Source organism: Cuculus canorus, chromosome 27 (genome assembly GCF_017976375.1).
Source record: "Cuculus canorus isolate bCucCan1 chromosome 27, bCucCan1.pri, whole genome shotgun sequence".
NCBI classification, from domain to species: Eukaryota; Metazoa; Chordata; class Aves; order Cuculiformes; family Cuculidae; genus Cuculus; species Cuculus canorus.
Genome location: NC_071427.1, coordinates 5,750,502 through 5,773,502, shown reverse-complemented (window position 1 = coordinate 5,773,502; position 23,001 = coordinate 5,750,502). Strand labels below are relative to the sequence as shown.

The 23,001-nt window shown below is 53.0% G+C and overlaps 1 protein-coding gene across 3 annotated transcripts; it reads right to left on the bottom strand.

Annotated features, from left to right (window-relative positions):
- On the bottom strand, nt 1-18,355 carry KLHL26 (kelch like family member 26). Of its 3 annotated transcripts, XM_054050413.1 has the most exons (4): nt 18,286-18,351; nt 5,070-5,252; nt 512-2,075; nt 1-74 (listed from the first exon to the last, which is right to left on the bottom strand). In XM_054050413.1, the coding sequence occupies exons 1-4, from the start codon at nt 18,330-18,332 to the stop codon at nt 48-50; spliced, it is 1,821 nt and encodes a 606-aa protein (XP_053906388.1). In that variant the 5' UTR covers nt 18,333-18,351; the 3' UTR covers nt 1-47. The 3 variants fall into 3 exon arrangements, with proteins under 3 accessions (XP_053906388.1, XP_053906390.1, XP_053906389.1); XM_054050415.1 differs by lacking the exon at nt 5,070-5,252 and having other exon boundaries at nt 18,286-18,355; XM_054050414.1 differs by having other exon boundaries at nt 1-2,075.
- Between the last annotated feature and the right edge of the window lie 4,646 nt (nt 18,356-23,001).

Below are 23,001 nucleotides of genomic sequence, written 5' to 3'. Positions count from 1 at the left end.
AGCTCTCCCACTCCCGCTGTCCTTTATTGCTTCTGGAGGTCAGTGTGTTACACAGGATTTGGTTTTCTGGTTTGCTAAAAAAAAACACCAAAGCAACACACAATGATTTTTTGAGCTATTAATAAAAACCCCACCTGAACTCTTTTAAATGTACCACAGTACTTTGTGACTCCTGAGCTGGCGGCGTTTGCAGCGCATAACAGTGTTAGAAGTATGAAAAGTTGGCAAAATGCACTCCCCGCATTGAAGAAAAGGAAAGAAAAGAGAGAAGCTTCTCCTGGCTGTAACATCTGTGAAGGCTGATAAGCGCTGCTGCCGCACCGCGCTGGCCAGGACACGGCGTAAGAGGAGGAGGGACTCATGGAGGAGGGAACGCGAGCAATTCGTCTCCTTCCCTCACCCACAAAACGCACAACACCACTGGCAGAGAACGAAGAGACCACACAGCATCCTGACAACATGCAACGCGAGGTGACCTCCCGGGCGCGCGTTGTTATCTCTGGGTCATTACCTGCGGCAGGATAACGGGAGCGCACGCTATCCCAGCAAACGACTCCGGAAAATGGAGGTCCCTTTCCCACTCATCAGTTTCTGTGTTGTACACCTGCACGATGCTCGTGACATTGTTCAGGTGCCAATTGTACCCCCCTACGATATAAATCTTTTTCTCTAGCAAGCAGCAGCCGGCTTCCGACTGCCCCGCACGCATGGGGCTCACTGTCGTCCATTGGTCTGTTTCAGGCACGTAATATTCCACAGCCAAAACATCGAAACAACGGTCAACATGGTCCATGCGGCCTCCCAGAGCGTAAATCCTATTATTTGCACTGACCATGGCGTGCAGAACTCTGGGTTCGTTCATGGGGGTTTTAAACTCCCACTGATCCGTAGTGGGGTCGTAACAGTGCAGGGCTTTTTTGTCCTCCACGGAAATGCCGTACCCACCTGATATGTACAACCTGTCTCCTACCGTGGCTCCTGCGTGCCCCCAGGTCCTGCGTTTCAGGGAGCACACGTAAGTCCACTCGTTATTTTTGGGGCAATACTTTTCTACAGAGGCCAAGCTCCCGGACCGGTTCCTCCCGCCGGTGGCGTACACCATGCCGTGGAGGACGTTGAGTTGGAACTGGATCCTGCTCTCCTGCATGGCCTGGATGCGCAGCCACTGGTTCAAGTGTGGATCGTAACGGTAGCAGATATCAACGGCTCCCTCGCCGCTCCGGTACTGCAGGTGCTGCCCTCCTACGATGTAGACAAAGTTGTCGAGCACGGCCACGCAAGAATGGCTGCTGCCCACCTCCATCTCCGTCAGCTCCTTAAACTGGCGCACGCTGGCATCTGGCAGGCAGTAGACCTTGCAGCTCACGGTGCGGTCGTTATCGGTGTAGGGGGTGCCGCCGAACGTGATGAGGGACAGGACATCTGAGCGGATGGTGGTCCGAGGGGACTGCATCTCGTGCTGACGAAAGGGCAGGATCTGGTAATTGAACGCCTCCAGCAAATACTGTCGGCATAAGACATCTTCCACCATGATGTCCAAGGTCTGGACACTGTCCACCAGCTCTGAGGACTTCATCAGTGGGAAGCGGATGTGGCAGAGCACCTGGCTGGCGTTGGCACGGCGTGCCGGGTCGTACTGCAGCCAGCGGACGGCAGCGCGGAAGAGGTCGATTTCACTGCAGCTTTTCAGCTTATTGCTCTGCAGGAAGAAAACCAGGCGCTCCAGCGGCAGGTGGAGGAAATCCTCTTCCTCGGAGATCTGGAGGAAATGCCTAAAAGTGAACGCATCTACTGATTCCTTCAGGGACGCGAGGCTGAAGGTGGTGGCCATCTGCCCGATATTGAGACACGTCTCTACGCTCATGGCAGACTTCAGGAACTCTTCACAGAGCTCCACGACGGGCACCATCTGGAGGAAGACAGCGGCTCCCAGCACATCCTGAATACAGTCAAGATCGAGAGTCACCTCAGCGCTGTAGGCAAAGTCTATGATGTGCTTCAGTCCTTTTGCAGACACGCCTTTCAGTTCGATCACGTCTTGGCTGGCTTCTCTCATCCCACCCGTGAACATTGCCCTGGAGGTCAAGAACACAAACAACAATTCCCCCCTCTTTTAAATCCACTTAAAACGATGTATTGCTTCATAATTTAATTTTATCTTTTGAACACACTGGTTCTCTTAGGGAGGATAGGGAAGGGGAGGAAGAAATCAAGGCTGATTCTCTAACAGCCAGGAGAAATTAGAGTATGCAATTGCTGACATAAAGCTTGTCTAAAGACTGCACTGAGAAGTAATGTGCAGCTATTGGAAAGCGAAGGTTTTCAGTCCCGCTGTCAGCACAAGTAAAGTGGGTTGCAGGAGAAAGCTTCGGGAGAACACTGGACACCAACGAATCCATCATAGTCACCAACCAAAGGATAAAATGGGATCTGCACCAGCAGAGACCAGTAACCGTGCCCTAAGGAGTCCAGGTACGCAGGATTTATGAGCACAAAGAACACGCATTGTGTTTAGGAACCAGCGATCCCCTGAGCTCGCCTGCAGCGCTGCCTTTAGGCACAGACCGCAGTCAGCCCATTCGATTGCAGGCAGGCTACGAGATGGCTTAAAAACCGCAGATACAACACATCTAACGAACAGCTTTGGTAACCACAGCAGAACCTCCCCTCCAAGGTTCATTCCCAGCACCTCAAGAAAACAAGAGGTGCAGCCCCTTCAGAAAGCATCTGTTAGGCTGCAGCGCGACAGCAGGGGGTTAGCAGGCGACTAAACCCACAAAGCCAAAGATTTGGTTACAGCACAGCTGCAAACGCATCAGTTGACCAAGCCACGCAGAGATTAGGCCCTAGATCCCCTCCTTGGGAGGCTTCACAATTCCACAGGAAGCACACACCACGCCAAGGACTGCACGCAGGCATCTCGGAAACCGCTCTTGTAGAGCAGCGCTGCATTTCTCAGCTACGGGACCCGAAGCGTGATGGGGACATCCCTGCACGTTTGGGTTTGACACATTTACACCACATTGCAGCATTCTGTGTCGTATCTGGGCAGCTCGGGGGCAAAGTTTTGTGCTCTGTAGGATTCCCCAAGCAGTAGTGGAGAAGTTCGGGGGGAAGCCAAAGTTGGAGCAGGTTGGTGGAAGAGCTGAGACGTGGAGTTTCACCCAGAGCTGCCGTTGCACGCTGGCAGCGCATTGTGGGCTGGTTTTCCCACCACTGATAACCTACTCTTCTCCATCGGAAAGGGAAATTCCTGGTGAAATCACAGTGCCATTAGTGCTGCCTTAGGGAGCTGCAGCAACTCTAAGATCCAAGTTAGCAAAAATGCAGATCAGACCCTCCTCTTCTGCACTGGAATAAAGGAATATCTTGGGAATGCTGTCAGAGACAGCAGCTCCAAGTTTCCTGTCCAAACCCGGCTAGAAAACCTGCTGCCATCCAGCATGACCCCAAGAAATCCCCCCTGACCTAAATAAGGAAATATCTGCATATGAAATCAGCTTTCCGTAGCCAAGTGACCGGGAATGCTGTTCCCAATTACTCGTCCATAGAGCAGATGCTGAAATCCCCTCGCGTATCCCGTGTCCCAGCACAGCGCGCTGCCCTGATCCCCCGCCCCGGGGGACGTGCAGACACACGTGCACTCGGGCGTTCGCTACACAGAGCTAAACGTGTACAGGGAGAGAGAAGCGTTATTGTTGCCATGATGAAGAGAAATCATCAAATAGAATGCAATTCCTTCAAAAAGCATTAAGGTTCTTAAACGCTGATTATATAAATACCTCCATTTCACTCTTCCTTCCCTCCTTCTGCATAAAACCAGAGTATTTTCAGAAGAAGGATTATTCTGCTATTGTTCCCCAGGCCAACCATCCTCAGCACCACAGAAGTTATAACCAGAAACCCACTCAACAATTATATTTCGACAGCAAAAATGCACTCGTAGTGGCTCTGCACACAGCATTTCTGACCGCAAACAGTGCTAATATCATGTGGGGAGAGATGGGTCCCTTCCCTCAGCCGCAAGCCTGTCAGGGAGAAGAATCAGCTTGGAAGGTTTGTGCTACCAGAGGGAGAGAGAAGGGAACAGCTTGGAAAATCCATGTGTATGTAAGACAGACACATCGGAGTGGCAGAAGGAACAGGGTAAGGGACACAGGCGATGTGCCAAGGGACACTGTGAGTCCCCTGCTCTTGGTTACCTGCTCAGCAAACGGGTCTGCTCGGCTCAGTAAGGAACCTACACGTCAGGGAGGGGAGCCCGGAGAACAGCCCCCTCTGCCCTTCTTTTGCAGTCGGGAACAACACCCAGGCCGCGCTCTCTGTTCTGAACACTCCCTGTATGTGCTGCCTCCAGCACGCCCTCACCCAACGCTGCCACTCATCCCAGAACAGAGAAGATCTCAGAAGATCTCAGGACAGAGTCCTTCCCAGTCAAAGAACCATTACAGAAGAGACCGAAGGAGGTAGGATAGATGCATACATATTTTTGCTTCATACTCGATTTCCTGCTCTGCAACAGGCTCACTCTGCATTAATTTGGTTGAAAAAACCCATCACTGTGTTTCAGTTTACTACCCACTCAAGATGGGACGATTCTCCCTATCTCTGGGGGCCAGGGGAGTGCACACACAAAGCACTTTGCACTCTTCAGATCAGCGGTATTTAAAGATAACACAAGTGTAGCTACAGTGGGCACCATCATTCCACAGGATGACTCATTCCAGAGCCCTCGCTGCCACTTCACAATCTGCTCGAGTAGCTCCAGGGCAAACCCTGTTTCCTCCAGCCTGCAGAGCACCTACCAACGAGGTGGGTTCAAGGCCTGGGCTTCAACTCGCGTCTTGGCCCAGTGGCTGTAGCCGAACAAACCCCATCTGCGTGCAGAGGGACCAGCTCTGAGCCTCCAGGAGCCTGCAGGTAATCCCACCACCATCCGTGGGCAAACCATCCCTCCAAAGGGCCGCGTGTGGGTGTGACTGTGGGGGGAAAGTCGGGGTGGGGGAGGATGGGGAAACAGAAAACCAATGGGAAAGGTAAAAATGCCTGCTTCCCTATTGGATTCTCACCTGAAATAGTCACTGCAGGCAGCCAAGACAACTTTATGAACCTGAAACACTTCATTATTTATAGTGAGGATGACATCAAGCAGCTGAGCCTGAGCTCGGAGCGAGGCCAGTCCCTGCAGTAGAGTGGTGCTGTGGCCAGGAGCAGAGAACGTGCATTTCAGGGTGCTGTTCTTGTCAGCCATGCTAAAAACAGAACAAGAGAGACAGGCTGGGTTTAAATTAAAACAATATGTGGTACACCTACAAAGCATGCTGGGGTAACACGAAGCGGTTTGAACGCAGATTCCCAGCTCAACAGCCACACGGAACACCATGACATCAGTACCTCAGTTGTATTCCCTTCTCCCAGTACAAAAGACACTTCCAAATGTTCCAATTATCTTTTCGCATTACTGACAACCCGTCACGCTGCAGCACACGCGGCCTTCAGGGACCGTCCAACATCAGCCAGTGGGGCCAAAAGCTCCAGCGAACACGCGTGTCCCCACACTACAACCACCCCAGAGCCCACCCTGACCTTGACTTCAACCACGAGACGGAATCACAGTTGCTTACTCTCCCCACCACCTTTCCTGCCTGCAGCTGTGAGATCCTCAGCACCGTCCAGGGACGGCCCCGCTACCCCAATTTGATCCTTTCCGTATGCCTGACCCTCACGAGAAGAGCAAAAGCAAAATATTACACAGCCCTGGCTGCTCTACATAATGTCAGCAGCTTGAACTGCGCTGTAAACAGTCCCCTCCCAGGGTAAATATTTCCTTGGTTTTCCCAGTGCAGCTCGCACGTTCCCCCGCGCGAGAGCATCATTCCTAGATCACTTGGCCTCAGATGCACTTGTCGGAGAGAAGGCTGCATTCGGAGGTGAGCATCAGCAGTATCTGTGCAAGCAGAAGAGACTGAGATGTCTGAGGGTGAGGAGGTCCTGGCCCAGGTTGCCCAGAGCAGTGGTGGCTGCCCCATCCCGGGAGGGGTTCCAGGCCAGGTGGGATGGGGCTTGGAGCCCCTGAGCCAGTGGGAGGTGTCCCTGCCCATGGCAGGCAGTGGCACTGGATGGGCTTGGAGGTCCCTTCCAACCCAAACCATTCCATGATTCCATGACTCTATAATTCCATGCTCTGGGCACCTCTGAACAGAACCACAACCCTGCTGCAGGCCTCCTGAGCATAGTGAGACAGGGCTGGAATTCCCTGCCCACCAAACGGGTCCGCTCACAGCAACGGAAGCATGACATCCTACATTCATTCGTAAATTTAATCCAACTCTGAATTACTTTTCAGGATCAAGATCTGAGTCCTTCTGGGAAGAAAACATACACAAGGACAAGGAATCAGGATGCAGTTTATGTGTTTGGAAGAATCCTGTTATTGATCTCTGCAACTTCAGAAATATTTTATGCAAGAATGACATAAAAAATCCTACGCGGATCAAATGGAATCTGGCAAGTTGCTCCCAAGTCCACAGTGGGAGAGCGCCTTCAGTTCTGTACTTAAAGGGTATTATCATTATTATTATTATTATTATTATTATTATTATTAGTTTTCTTTAGGCAGAACAGATCGACAAAGCCAAAAATCCCAGCACAGAGACTGGGTCACGCTGTGCTGGGAGCTGCACAATCCCACCCTTCGCTACCAACCGTCCCCAAGATCTCTCTACCCAAATAACAACAAACGCCACGCAGAACGCATGCAACAAGCAGGTAAGGTCAGAGAAGAGTCAGGGACATGGGATAACAAAAAACGGGATGTAAACAATCCTCAAACAATAAGCAACAATGGACAGGGCTCACCATTTGCCTAACTTATCGGATCGCAATTTCCTGCGTGCTTTAGAGGGGAGGCGAGTTAGGGGAAATCTGTGATGTTCATCAGAGCACTGTGAGGGCAGCCGCTTTGCGCCAGCGGTTCTAGAGCTCTCTGGGATGCTGGAGGATGCAGATAGCGAAGCTCTGCAGGCTTGGGAACACACACGAGTTCCTACTGGGATGGTTGATACCAGTCAGCTGCGCTTCTTGTAGCACAGATCTGAGATTCCTACCTTAAAAGTCTAAGCATACTAAAAAGCCTGAGTTCGGAGCATATGAGTCCAGCTACAACATCCTCCCTATAATAAAAAGGATTAGCAAAAAGGCAGTTGCTGACAAGACCTTTATCCATCACTCTGGGAGCCAAGAAACCTCTATCCACTCCAGCTAAGAAGGAAGAGATTGGAGGGAGCGAGAGCATGAATATTCATCATGTCAAACTCGTTTTCCTCTCCTCTCTGGAGCAATGGCTTGGATTCGCTGGAGCTGAAAAAGGAAACATCGAGGGTAAGCAAGGAAATGCTCTTCCCTTGGAACACGGCATCGTTCACCAAGCAAACCCAGTTCGCTTCACACTGGACAGGTAAAACACACACAGCTGGGAGACAGCAACTCCCGAGCTCATAATAACTCCATTAGCCTCGATCTCCCGCAGGATTCTCCTGGGAATTCTCTTCAGCATTTGCTTCAGACCAACGCTAAATATTCCTTTTCCCAGCCTAAGGGCTGACTTTTCACTGCCTTCATCCAGTTCCACGCCCCTTCCAGAGGACCAGGACTGCTCGCACTGTATCCACAGCCCTCCAGGGCAGGTGTCTCTCCAAACAACGAGCTCTACCTGAACCAACACTCCTCCTTTTTCCCTTTTTCTCCATCAACTTTTCCAGGCACTGTTCGTAACCAAGGTTTAAGTTTAGAGTAGATGGAGGAGTAAATCAAGGTGGGTGGATATTTCTGTGCTGGAATAAACATGTCTGCATGTGCGATTCATTTCAACAGCGAATTGTGAACAGCTCCCTCTGAAAAACTCCCTGTGTCAGTCCCCTTGTCCATTTACAGGTACAGAATAAAGGGATCCGATGTTTACACAGTCCTCTAGAGGGGGAAAAAAGGCAAAGCAGAACCAACCAGCAAGAGCAGCATCACTCATGCCCAGTTTTCTTCGGTCACATAAGCTGGAAGCAAACCAAATGCACACAAAGAATAAAAAATCAGTCAAAGACTACAAAAAAACAAAGCGAGAGGAGGAGAGGTGAGAAAACAGCCACAAATGCTGTTTGTGCCATGGTCAGCGGAGAGGGGTTTGTGACAAAGGCAGGCGGGGGCACGCTCTGCTGTTCCAGTCTTGGGCTGCATCAGGAACAGAGGAAGAATGGAGGCAGCAGCTGGAGGAAAGGGAAAAGAAAAAGCACAAAAGGAAGCCTTGAACATCTGAAAGCGCCTTTGTGAGGCTGCCCCTATCTCGTGAGATTGGAGTATGCCATGTACTTGTTGCTTAACGCTCTGTTACAGAAGGAATCGCCTGGCAGACGAACTTTGGAAGAGTCGGATCCACTTCTCAGCCGTGCAGAACATGCCTCACAGATAAAACCTTTTCCTCACACAACAGGGAGAAAGTGTTTGTTCTGCTCTTTCCCCCTTGTGAGGGAGGCAGAGCTGGAGAGCTTCTGGAATTTTCCTCATGCTGCAGTCTTTGTCCTCAAAGCTGAGTGCAGCCCTTCCCCTGCCGGGAAGCTTTGCCAGAGCGCCCTTCGGCAGGGGCCGAGCACACCAGCTCGGAGGAGAGTCAACTGCGCCCGGCTGCACCCGCTCTAATCCATGCCTGAAAAACTGGAAACCACAAAAATCCCATTCACATCCAGCAGGGTTTCCACCACACAAACCATGGGCTGCACTGGGAGCTGCAAGGAGAGCTCAAAATGTTTACACGATCGGGGCCTCCAACATGAATATATTGGTATAAAGGTGAATTTACTGGAACAGAAATCCCACTTTCCATATGGAAATAGCTGCAGCAGTGAAAGGCATCTTTATATTCATGTAACTGCATCCATAGCAGCTGGAATTCAATAAGCACGTTGATTCCGAAGGGTGATCCGTTTTGGGCAGCACCCTCAGACTCCACTAACACCACCGGTACCCATTTCTCCAAAAGGCACTGCTGGGGAACAAGTAATGGGATTAAGGATTTGTCTCCAAGCCGCTGCTCTGGAGCCAGATTGCTTCCAATCCTCTCCAGCCACTGCAGGAAAGAGCTCAGCACAGTGCAACAACCAGAGCGTGGGGAAAGTCATAGGATCATAGAATAGTTTGTGTTCAAAGGGACCCTAAAACCCATCCAGTGCCACCTCCTGCCATGGGCAGGGACACCTCCCACTGGATCAGGGGCTCCAAGGCCCATCCAACCTGGCCTGGAACCCCTCCAGGGATGGGGCAGCCACCACCGCTCTGGGCACCCTGGGCCAGGGCCTCCCCATCCTCAGGGTGAAGAAATTCCTCCTTCTGTCTAGGAAGACATAAGCCCAAAATCATGAAATCAGAAATCAGCCCAAAACCACTCGCACATCGCAGGCTTGTGAAAACGTTAAAGCACGGGTTAAGGGAGTGGTTCCAGATTGCCGAAGGGGAAGGCAAACCAAAGCAGGAACTCCTGCTGCTACTGATTGCAGGAGCTGGGCACACGCTCCCCCTTGCCCCAAGCACCCTGGCCAAAGCCTCAGCTGACTTGTTTTGGAGCAAGGATGGCTTGGTTTTCTGACCAGGAACAGTTGCAGCGAGGAGCACCTGCACACCCCAGAGGCCTCCAACACTGGCAGGCTGGGAGATACGGCTCCAACCCCAATGCCCGTGGCGGGGGTTGGAACTAGATGATCTTTAAGGTCTCTTCCAATCCAAACTATTCTATGATTCTATATCAAAGGGCCAAAGCTCAAGAATCAGTTCAGAGGAGGCACAGAGACCATCCCAAAGAACAATCATCCCCTGCCTCTGCCTCCTCAGCTCTCCACAGCATCACGTGTAATCCAAGTTGCGTTTCAAGCTAATGAATCATTTTTACCAAATCTGTACTGATGATTAAAAACATCAAAGCTGGAATTAAAGGCTTAGCGAGCATGGGTTCAGATTTCAGCATATTTGCAACTCCTGCACGAGTGCAAACGGAGAGAATTACACTGGGCCGGATTACGACATTGCAGTGATTGAATTAAATAAGAGAAACCTTTAGCTCCACAACTGCCCGTCGCCTTCCTGCTCTGCTTTCCTTCCCTGGTCCTCCTGGGGAGGAAGGATAGCTCAGTGCTAGCCAGGCTGGCTCTCCATCCCGGTTCAGCATCCTCGCTAATATCCACCCACGTTTTCCCACTCTCCGGGCAGGTGGTGTTGGCAATTTTTTTCATACGGGAGAAACTCAAGGGGGTTGGCAGGGTTTCTGAGCAGGGCACGCTGCCAGCAGGCAGCCTCGCCAGCAAACACAGCGGGGCACGGCTGGGGTACGGAGAGGAGGGAGGAAAGGCAGCAGCATCTCTGTGTGTGTGTTCGCAAGCATCGAGTACGCAGTGCCGCAGCTCTTTCCTGGACAAACAAAGGACTTAGGATTGCAAAACAGCCAGCGAGGCACCTTCAGAGCTCTCAGGCAAGAAATCTTTTATGGGGAGAGCAGCAGAGCTAACATAAAGCTGAGGAGTAACTCTATTTAGAACACAGGGTGTGAATATTAAGGACTTTCTTTAAGAACCTTTGAAAGGCAGCATTATAGATATCTTAATAATGCAAATCATTTAATGCCTTTAGTTCCACGCCTAAGTAAAAAACACATTCAGATTCTGATTTTTAAACTACAATTAAGACACTTAAAATCAAAACAAAAGTCAAACTCCCTCGGATAAGTCACTGGTCGCCATGGTTACTGTAATGTTTCAGATCCCGAGGCTTTATATCACATGCCCGAAGGATGAAAATGAGTTCCCAGCGCCTCACGCTACCGAACATTACGTTAGGGCAGAAAGGCCAAGTGCGTTACTGCAGACGTGCTGGGTCACGGGCTCTTGCCTGGACTTTGGGACAACGCTCCCGTGGCCTTTGCATCCCTCTAGGAAAAGGCATCCAGAGGTTCCCTGGAAGATGAGATGCTGCCAGGCAATGAGACTTAAAAATACCTGCCCTGTTAACCTACTTACGTGCCCATCAGCCAGCACGGCTGCCACCAGCACCCATCAGAAACAACATTTCCCATCACTCCCCTGTCCGGATTAACAACAATAAGCACTTAATGATCAGCAACTGATTAAATATTAATGCAGCAAGTGAAGGGGAGGTTTTCCAGAGAAACATAATAATTTAATCGATATCTTTGTTCCCTTCTGCACCTCCTTTCCTTCATCTCTCCCATTTATCTCCTCTGTCTCCACTCGTTTCCCTCTTCTCAAACTCTCTCCTTCAACAAAGGCAATAAATACAAGTAGGAAGCCTGAAACTAATATCACTATTTAGAAGTGACGAGCAATTTGGAGCACTCTGATAAAGAGATCATAAACGGGTTGGAGCTTCAGGAAGAGTAACGCTTTGTGTGAAAAACATGGTCTTCTGGAAAACACACTGAAGAGTGAAGTTTGAAAAGCTTCATCTTCCACCTTTTACACTTTGAATCTCAAAGTTTAAGGAACATGAACGTTTGACCAAGGGAAAACAAGCAATATCCGCTATTTTGAATGAAGAACAAAGCCCAAAGCAAGCCATTCTTATTTGCATTACAGGGAGCCAGAGGCTTGTCCCCCTTACAAGAGGGAAGGGAGGTCCCAGAAGATGGACTACACGATGCTGGGACAGGGCTGGGCACTGCTGGGTCCCACAACCCACGCCTGGTTCAGCTTTGCCTTCAGTGAAACCAGCAATTAAAGCTTTCTGACTCAGGTCCTACTGATCCCCTCGCTTGTGTGCATCTCCCAGGCTGGAACCATGGGATCCCTACATCCCAAATGAAAGGCAAGAGGTTGAAGCAAGAGGTTTTTCAAGTTATTTTTAAAAATACCAGGTTTTGTCCACCGAGAGGTCCCAGATATGCTTCCAAATTGCTGTTTGTCTGTTTGCTGAGCAGGACTCGCACACACACACACACTCCCAGACCTGTCCTGCTCCCAGGCTTCAACTGGCAGGCTGTTTGCAAGCCAAAGGAGGTGGGATTTTGGTTTCTGCTAAAAGCACTAATAAACCAGGCTGTGTATCAGAAGCTGGCTGGCCTGGTAAAATGGAGCGCTGGAGCAGAGAACGAAAAAAGCAGAGGGTGAAATATCTGAACACATTAAACTCTGTGCCATCCCAGAGGGTTCCAGTGTGAGGAACTGGTCAGCATGTGCTGTACCCATGAGAAACTGGGGAGAGAGGCAGAAAAGAACAAGATTCTGAAACATGTTTCTGTCACGGGGCCAGAGTCACCTTTATGCTGGCGTGGGGACAAATGGGAAGAGCAGTTTGGTCCACTTCATTCAGCAACCAAAGCAGCTCCCAGGGATGGCTCCATGAGCCCAGGTTTGCACAGTGGATCTTGGAGGGGCACAAACTGTCAGTCTGAGATCATTTACCAGGACCTCCTTCTCCCTCTCCTCTCTCTACCCACATCCAGAGCTATTGCAGAGGAGGGTTTCCTGCACCGGGGTCCCCCTGGGGCACCCTCAGTCCTGCCCAAGCCTCCTCTGGCAGCAGGGGACACATCCCCCATTGCCAAGGACACCCCGTCACGCCACAATCTCCACCTGTATTATCAGAAGGACTGAGAACAGGAAGACACTACTCCACTCCCCAAACTCGACCATGATTATATTCCTGTCAGCCCCAAACCTAATCCTGCTGAGCCAGGAACAAACTGAGCAGATATAAAAATCACTCTAAGCATATAAATTACTCCGGCAGCCCCAGGCAGCATCACGGCTATGAAAACGTCAGCTGCTTTCGGCTGCTCCAGAGCTCAGCCAGCCCCATTAAGACCCCCAGAAGGACGGGGGATTTTACACCACGTAAAATTTGCCTGTGTATCCACAGTCCATGGCAAAGTACAGGCTCTTTATACACTCGATACTCCTGCTGACAGTACTGCCTTAAACAGTTCCACGTTTCCCACACCGTATGCCCCTACGGTCCAACCCTGCCAACTCCAATGCTAGAGAAAGGAAAGCTACAGCAACACCGGATCAAAAATGAAGGCAAAAGCAGCAGCCCCATCCCTTCAGAACGGCCGCGGTGGTTCCAGCAGGCAGAAGGCGCAGCGGGTGCTCTCTGCGCCCGCCATCTCAGCAGCACCCGTGGCAGAGCCGCTGTGCAAAGGCCGAGAGGCACCTAGTGGTGTCGGGGAGCACAGCAGAGCCACCAAGGCCACCCCAAAAGTGACACTCGAGCACGATGTGGCTCCTGGCCTTCTAGACACCACCCTGCCCTTTCCTGCACCCCTGCTCTTCCATCCACCCCACTCCAGCATCGCATTTTCACCTTTGGAAACTGAGTGAGGCCGATCTGTGGCACAGCTACCTCTGCTTTCATCCAAGAATCCATCAGGATCTGTCTCAGCTTTCCGTCTCGTCCCAATTCAGCAGCATGGGGAAGAGCGGCTGGAAAGCTGCCTAAGTGGAAAGAATCTGGGGGTGCTGGTCGAGAGCAGCTGAGCACAAGCCAGCAGTGGCCCAGGTGGCCAAGGCGGCCAACAGCATCCTGGTGTGAATCAGCCACGGTATGGCCAGCAGGAAGGGATCATCCCTCTGGATTCGGTACTGGTGAGGCCACATCTCGAATCCTGGGCTCAGTTTTGGGCCCCTCACTCTGAGAAAGGCATTGAAGGGCTGGAGCGTGTCCAGAGAAGAGGAACAGAGCTGGGGAAGGGCCTGGAAGTGACTGAGGGATCTGAGGCTGCTTAGTCTGGAGAAAAAGAGGCTGAAGAGAGACCTCATCGGTCACCGCAGCTCCCCGAAAGGAGGTTGTAGAAAGTGGGGTGCTGTCTCTTTTTGCAAGGAACAAGCAATAGGATGAGAGGAAACGGCCTCAAGTTGCGCCAGGGGAGGTTTAGATTGGACATCAGGAAAAATTTCTTTACAGAAAGAATGGTGAAGCCCTGGCAGAGGCTGCCCAGGGCAGTGGTGGAGTCTCCATCCCTGAAGGGGTTGAAAAACCTTGTGGCCATGGCACTTTGGGACATGGTTTTGTAGGGATGGTGGTGTTGGGCTGACAGTTGGAGTGGATGAGCTTAGAGACCTTTTTCAACCTTAATGATTCCATGATTCTGTTTCTCCATCATTCTGTTTCGCAGATTCTGGGGCAGCTCAGATCTGCACAGGCTTTGTGGCACCCTCACAGTATCCCCTGAATGCAATAATCCAAGACGACCAGCAGCGCAGCAACAGCTTTTCCTAAAGGTCCCTGGCGTCTGGGCAAGTTCAGCATTTACCTTTCATGTGAATGAGAAACTAGAAAAGATGCCTCAGCCACCATTTTGTGGCGCAAGACGACTCCTTACAAAGCAGCTCACACTAAGCCACACTCGGGAGGTAAGACAGGAACCTTTATAGAATCACTGAAATTCACTTTGGACTAAATAAAACCTCCAGCTCCGAAGCCTCCCCATGTTGAAAATGAAAGTAGCAGTTATTTTTACAGTGATTCAATTAGAGAGTAAACACTTACACCACGTCTACCAGATCTAACAACTAAAGCTGCTTTAGAATTGCCATGTGGCGGAGCACAGAATGCAGAAATGACACAAAACCAAACTCTGAACGGTTTCAAAAAGAAGCCTAATTGAAGAATGAAGGTATACAAGATCACAGGAGCACAAAAGCAAGGCAGACTCACAGCCCCTGCACTCCTCCGGCGCAGCATTACTCCATCCTCCTGCACATTTGCCCTCTCCCACCACTTTCCTCGGCAGGTGTAAGGGCAGTGCAAGTCGACTTTCCCTTGACGCGAACCCAGACGTGTGTACTTTTAGATAAGGAGGCCCTGCAGGTCTCCCTTGCCCATTCGTTCTGGTTTTGAGAGGTGGGACCGCTTTCGGTCAACACACCAGCCTATAACAGCATTAGGGAGGGTTTGAAGATCGTTTACACAGCCTGGCTGCCTGCTTTCCTTCAAGAAATCATTCCCAGCTTAATAGACACACAGCTCTCCTCACCACCCTGATTAATTCCTGCCTAAAGGCCTGCACAACATCCTCTCCAGCATTCAAAAAGATGCTTTTCCTAGATCTCTGCCACTCCGCTTTGTACAACCCTACCTCTCCAGCACCGCAGAAGAGTTCACATGTCTCAGCGTCAGCTCCTCTTACCGAGGGCACCGATGGATTTCACTTTGCTCATCGATCTCGAAGCATATCCTCAGTGTTACGCAGTAAATTATGCAGCCTGAAAGTCTCCCTCCACATGAGACTGAGGGCTAGAAGTAAAATATGAAACCCACCTGTAACTCATTAAATTCTACCCAGAAAGAAATTAAAAAAAAGTTTATTTCTAAGCAGATCGAGGCTGTTTGCTTTTCAGTGCACAGCAACAGCCTTATCTCGTGCCATCAGTCCATCCAAAGCCTTTTGTCCACACAATCCCGCACAGCGTGTTCCATATTGAGAGAACCGGCAGGATCCCCAGCAGACAAGTTGATGTTCTGGCTCTGGGGAAGCCAGCATACTCACGGGTAACTCGCATGGGCCATGCGGTAGCAATTCCAAAGATGGAAATTCTGCCTGTGCTGTTTGAGTAAGAGCGCATCACCGAAACGGCACGGGTGATACAGTGAGAGGGCACTCTGTCCCTTTGCCTGAGGGAGTAAATAGTGAGTAAGTGCCAAAAAGTCACAAGTGGGAAGCACCTAACAAGGAATCGTTGTGGACGGAGAATGCCTTTGAAACTCTCGTTCTACAGAGGCAACGCGCCACGTCCAACATCCCCCATCACGCTTCTCCCCTCTACTCTCTGACAAATCTATCCTTTAAAACAGGACTTAGAACCGATAGGAAGCAAATTCCAAACTTCAATGGGCTTTACTTTAAAACTCACAAAGAAAATAAACACCCAGCGACAGGGAATACGACAGAGCTACAGCTCGGGAAACAAAACTGCAGTAGCTCCAGGCTGAGTGATTTATCACGGCCCTGAAACAAATTCCTTCCATTTCTCACTGCTGCACACCCGGCTTTGAGAAACTCGGGAGCGAGCATCCCTACGGATGCCTGTGTGAAAGAGGTGCTGCTGCTCCTCTTTGGAAAGGGAAGGCAAGGGAAGGAGGAACAGGGAGATAAAATGGAATGCCCCAGGTAACACAGCATAGAGTACGCACAGGCGTTCATTAAAGAACAATAATATCTATATACGAGGTGAGAATTCCGAGGCTCCTCCAGCATGGAGCAATGACCATGTGAGCTTCCCTCTCCGCAGGGAAACGTACAGGGTGGTTATTTTGGGTGAGAACGCAGAGTGAAGTTGAGGATAAACAATGCTTCCAAGTGACAGGCTGAGAGCGCAACATCCCAGAGACAGACACCACAGCTCCCAAACGGCGATGGTGAGAGAAGCCCTGGGAAGAGGAACTCCTCCAGGGCCAGGACCCACCGCCACGTACCACACCACCTCTGTGACACCTTCTGAAGCCGAGTCACCCTGCATGGACCAAACCCAGGACCACGCAGAGGGGATAGGATAGGCCTGGAACCCCAAAACTTGGCTTCTCCATGAACCTATCAACCCTGTTTCTCCACAAACCCACGAGACTGGTGGCTCTGCAAACCCAGCCCCACGGAGGCTGAGGTGGGAGTCACAATATCTTGGTTTAGAGCTGTCCTCAGCCCCCTCCTCATAAAGGGAAAGCGCTCTAATTAATTAATCTTCCAGAGGCCCCTCAACCCCAGCCACTGCTCAGGATCCTCCTCTCCCCAGGACCCCCAATCTCAACTCCTGCTCAGGACCCAACCCCCAGAACCCCCGCACTCAAGCACACCCAGCCCCGCACCCCGCTCAGGACCTGCTCCTCACTTGAAGTCCCTACCACCAGGACACCCACCAAGGACCACTGCCCCCCCCAGGACCCCCAACCTCAGACCCTGCTCAGCACCCCCACCTCCAATACCCCTGGGACCCCTCCCACCTCCCCAGGACCCCCAGCCCAGGGCCCTGCTCAGGACCCACCTCCTCATCAGGACCTCCTTCCTCAGAACCCCCCAATCCTAGCACCCCCAGCCCTGCTCAGGACCTGGCGCTCCTCAGGACCCTCCCTCAGGACTCCCCCCAGCAGGACCCCCAGCCCCAGGACCCTCAGCCCCATATTCTGCTCAGGAACACCCCCTCTCATACATCCCCTCCAGGACCTCCCTCTCCTCCCCAGCACACTGAGCCCCATACCCTGCTCAGGACCGCCCTCCTCCCCAGGACCCTCTCCCAGGACCCCTAACCCCCAGCACCATGCCCTGCTCATGTCCCTGAGCCCCAGGACCCCCGACCCCATGCCCTGCTCAGGACCCCCACCCCCAGGACTCCCAACCCTGGGCCCTGCTTAGGAACCCCCTCTCTATACCTCCCACCTCCAAGACCCCCACCCCCAGGACCCCCAACCCTGAGCCCTGCTTAGGATATCCCTTCCGATACCTCCCAACCCCAGGACCTGCTCAAGACCCCCAATTCCAGGACTCCCGACCTCAGGACCCCTCACCCCATGCCCTGGTCAGGACCTCCATCCTCAGGACCTCCATCCCTAGGAACCCCAACCCCAGGAACTGCATTCCTACTCCCTGCTGAAGACCCCATTCCCAGGACCCCCATCCTCACTCCCTGCTCAGGACCCCCGTCCCCAGGACCGCCATCCCCATGCCCCCCATCCTCAGGCCCCCCATCTTCAGGACCCCCATCCCTATTCCCCGCACAGGACCCCTATCCCCAGGACCCCCATCCCTATTCCCCGCACAGGACCCCATCACCTGGACCCCCATCAATATTCCCTGCTCAGGACCCCCATCCCCAGGACCCCCATCCCTATTCCCCGCTCAGGACCCCATCCCCAGGACCCCCATCCCCAGGACCCCCATCCCTACTCCCTGCTCAGGACCCCCATCCCCAGGACCCCCATCCTTATTCCCCACTCAGGACTCCATCACCAGGACCCCCATCCCTATTCCCTGCTCAGGACCCCCATCCCCAGGACCCCCATCCCTATTCCCCGCTCAGGACCCCCACCCCATGCCCCCCATCCCCATGCCCCTCGTCCCCAGGACCCCCATGCCCTGCCCCAGATCCCCACCGGCAGGACCCCCAGCCCTGGGCCCTGGTTAGGACCCCCCTCCCAACACCCCCCAGGACCCCATGTCCTGCTCAGGACCCCCGAGCCCGGACCCCCATCCCCACGCCCAGCTCACAGCTCCCCCGGGCCCCGTTCCTCCCCCGCTCCGCTCACCCGCCGGGCCGCTCCGCGCAGAACTCGGCCCCGCCGGACTCCGCCATCTTCGGCGGGGGCGGGGAGAGGGGCGGGAGGGGCGGGAGAGGGGCGGGGAGAAAGGAAAGAGGAGGAGAGGGGAGAAGGGGGGACTGAGAGGAGGGAGGGGAGGGAAGAAAGGAGAGAGGGGATGGAGGGGAGGGGAGGAAGGAGAGAGGGGAGGAGAAAGGGGAGAGGAGAGAAAAGAGGAAAGGGCAAAGGGGAGGGAAGAGGGGAGAAGAGAGAGGAAAGTGGGGAGAGAGGAGAGGAGAGGAGAGGAGAGGAGAGGAGAGGAGAGGAGAGGAGAGGAGAGGAGAGGAGAGGAGAGGAGAGGAGAGGGATGAGGAGAGGAGAGGAGAGGAGAGGAGAGGAGAGGAGAGGAGAGGAGAGGAGAGGAGAGGAGAGGAGAGGGATGAGGAGAGGAGAGGAGAGGGATGAGGAGAGGAGAGGAGAGGAGAGGAGAGGAGAGGAGAGGAGAGGAGAGGAGAGGAGAGGAGAGGAGAGGAGAGGAGAGGAGAGGAGAGGAGAGGAGAGGAGAGGAGAGGAGAGGATCTAGCGCTGCCCCCGGCCCAGCCACAGGAAGGTGGGGGTTCAGGCTGTCACTGCCCCACAGCAGAGGTGGATTGGGGCTCTGTCCCCATTCCTCAGCCGCGGGTCTGGGGTCTGGGGTCCCGGGGCCGTCACCTCCCCATGGCTGAGGGGCTGGGGCCGTCCCTGCCACACAGCTGAGGGGTCCCAGAGGGTCTGGGGTCCCAGGGCTGTCACCTCCCCACGGCTGAGGGGGCCTGGGGGAGCTCTGTCACCGCCCCACAGCCGAGGGGTTCCAGGGCTGTCACTGCCCCACAGGACAGGGGCTGTGGAGCACTGTCACCTCCCCACGGCCGAGGGGCATCTGGGGGTCTGTCCCCTTCCTTCAGCTGAGGGGTCCCAAGGGCTGTCACCTTGACATGGCTGAGGGAACTTGGGGGGCTGTCACACCCCCAGCTAAGGGGGGTTGGGGGTCAGTCACTGTCTCTTGGCTGTGGGGTCCCACGGGGTGTCACTGCCCCACACCATGTGCCTCCTCAGCTCCCTCCATCCAACCACTGCCCGACAGCAGCCCATGGCCCGTGCCCAAGCGCTGCGGCCTCTCCCTCGGGATTTCACGTGCAACTCATTAAATGCCTTCTGCAGGGATTGCAGGGGATCGCGACCGGCATGGGATGGTGGGGACAGCCGTGCCCCCCATCCCGCTGGGGATGAAGCCTCCCGCCGTGCCATCCGGATGGTTATGGACTGGATTTTATCACCATAAGTGCTTTGTGCAGGAGCAGCCGTACCCTCCAGAGGGTGCAGTCTTGTCGCTGGAGATCGCACGCCATCTCTGTGCCAAAGATGCCGCCCTGCGTCCCCACACATGGTCGGCATCAGTGTCGCTGCCGGTTCTCCCCAAAGCAACTGGCAGAGATGAGGCCAAGCATCGCTTTGGGTCCATGTAATCATTGAAGCCGGAGCACATCTGCAGAAAGCGGACAGTCCAGAGGGCATTTCCAATCAGGAAATTCTTCATAGCGATGGCTCTGCCAACGGCCGTGGGTAAATTGCTTTGATTTCGCATGCCTCGGTGTCCACATCTGTATAGGGAAAGGGGGAATTCATACATGAGAATAAACACACTTGGAAAGCCGTGACCATAGTCTTTCAAGTCAGCCTGATGAAAACTTCATGTTCCGGAGCCCTCCTTTTCGAGGAGAGCAATCTGTTTCAGAGGCAAAGCTGTGTATTTTTCTTATTTAAACCTTCTAAATCTGCTGGAGCATTAAAAATATTTGGCATTTCCACAGCACATTTCATTCCCAGCTCCAAATGCGTTTTACAGACATTCATTAATTAAGCCTCGTAAAACCTTTGGGAGAAAGGGAAGCAGGACTTATTAATTTGCTATTTGTATTGCTGCAGCGCACGGAGACCCCGGCCAGGACCTCGGGGCCCTGTTATTTTAGACCCGACCTGCACCGAAGAGGAGATGTCAGCACACCGAGGCGTGGGGAGAGCGGGAGGAGAGGCAGTGGATGAAAGCTAATGCCGTAAGTCATCAGCAGAGCCCGCAGCAGCCCATGTCCAGCGTTGCAGCACGATGCCCTTTCCACCGGGCAGTATCGCCTGCAGGAGTGACCCCGTCCCAGCTCTCCCCACACCTCAGCAGTTGCTCTGTGCCTTTTCATAGAATCATAGAATGTCCTGAGGCGGAAGGGATCCACAGGGATCATCGGGTCCAACTTCCGTCCCTGCAGAAGACAACCCCAACGTTCACACCACCTTTTGCTGGTGCTGAGGGGTTCCTGCTCCTCCTCAGCAACCCCTTGCCCTTGTCCTGCTTCACTGGCTCTGCTTCATTTGATCCCTTTCACTTTCTCCTGGGGCCACTTTCTGCAGCATTAGCTTTGCAGCACCACCTCCCCCCCATTTGTTAAGAGGTTTAAAAGAAACACTTTCCCTTTATTTTGTTTAGGTCCGTATAGATATTTTAAGTGCGTCTATTTGGGGTCAATAAGCACACAGCCATAAAGCCGCCCTGCTGACAGCTGGTCCGGCTGCGCTGCCCGCTCGCTGTGGACCTCTCCAGCCCAGGTGGGTTGGCCGATGGGAGCTGTGAACGTTACACCTCTGTTTCCCCTGCAGGAAAACCCAGGCTGTGCCGCATGCTGTAAATGCCTTTCACATGTTCCCCAGATCCCAGTTAAATCGAACCCCAGAAGGGCTCCTAAAGCATGAAAAATGCATTTATGAGATGCTGGAAGGAAGATGTGTTCCATAACTACTCTGGTGACCAGGCGCGCTGACTTGGGTCATGTGGAGAAGGAACCAGGAGGGGGTATTTCTCGTTATTTCATCCTGCTGATGGGATTTTATCTCTCACAGCAAATCCAGAAACATTTTAGTTACCATTATTGCTTGATTTTATGGGCCATTTGATATTTATTTTTATTTCTATTCATTATTTGTTGAGTGCACTTAGCCCCTTCCCCAAGGAGCCTGCCTTATATCTAAGGTGAGTTTTACGACCAGTGTTAGCACAGCATCTGAGCGGCTCGCACAACGCTAATACATTTATCCCGCACACAGTATATCAAGGCAGTCCCGGTATTCCTACTGTGGAGAGCGGTGGGCTGCCCGGAAAATCATAAGAATAACTTACTGGGTTAAAAAAATAAATAAATAAACTCCAAACTATTTACATTCTTCGTCTTTCTGATCCTCATTTGAAGCCATCAAGATGTATTTGAGTCACATTTTCACATTTTACAAAACATGAGCTCTATCTTGTACCGCAAGCCAAGCGCTCGCATATCCCATGACTCCCACAGCTGGGGCTTTAAAATCTGCATCCAGCACTGTGAGACTAATGACAAAATCATGAGCTGGCAGCTCTGCCTTTTCCTCCAACCTTTTTGTTTCATCCTGCAAGCGCTCAGAAACAGGGATTCCTTGCGACTCGCAGCAGCAGCGGTCCCCACACTTTGTGCTGGGTGGAGGAGCTGGACAGCTAGCCTCAAACAGCTTTTTTTCCCCCCAATTCTTGCTAGATTTTTCCCAGCACGACAAAGCCTCCTGGTTCATTTATTTGCTATTGCTATGGAGGAGCCTGCGAGTGACCTCCCTCACGTTCCCTGCCGCCAAACACCGCTCTGTCTCCTGCTCACGGTGCATGTCCAGAGGGTGCCAGTAGTTTTTTTGGTGCCTGTGCTTCTGGCAGGTTTTATTCCCTCTCAGTCTCTGGTAGGCAGCTCTCTGCTAATCCCAGCGTAATCCCAGCGAGTGTATGAGTCCGGGGTGGGGTCGAACACGCAGGCCGGGGAGTAGCTACATGTGCTGGTGGAGCCCGGGGTGTCCATGTAAAGATGGTCCATGACATTGCACGAGCTGGTTCTTCTCCCTCCTTTTTATCTCATCTCACCAGGATTCCCTGCCAGCATCTCCCCGTGGCCGTGCTCAGGCATGGAGATGTTTTAGCTCACCAAGACATTACCAATCTCTCCTGGGAGGATGGTGGAGGTGAGATGCTCTCTCCTTCCCACCTTGAGGACTACCTCTGGCAGTTGCCACCACAGATGACTCCATGGTCAAGACCAGCCACCAGCACAGGGGACTTCCAGTGACACAGTGGCACCGGAGCCCTGGGCAGGATGAGGTCTGTAGTTTCCCATCCAACCTGGGGTGCAGACCAGCCCTGCAGGTCCCCAGCCAAGGTCCCTTCGGAGCTGCCGAGGCTCCTGCACAACGCACGGGCTGAACAGCATTCCCTGCCTGCAGGGATGGAGACAACCTGGCTTTTTGGCGGGGCTCCCACCCCGAGGGCAGCATTACCCACCCCACAGAGCAGCGGTGCCACCTCGCCCAACACCGACAGCGCATGCGTGCGCGCACAGCCGCCCTCGGAGGTGTAGGAATTGCTATGCCCTGCGCCAAAGAGCAAGCAGGAGGAGCAGGAGTGAGCGGGAAGCAGACAGAAGAGCTACGTGGGATCTGGCTTGGAGGAAGGCTCAACACCTTCTTTTACGAGTCTTGGGCTCCTTCCACTCCCACGCACGGCTGGGCGAGCTGACGCACGCGGCACCCGCGGGAGCCGGCTCCCACGCCAGCTGCAGGCGTTGGCCGTCCCCAGCACCGTTCATCACCAATGCGAGGCCACGATCCAGCAGATCCCCCCTGCACGTG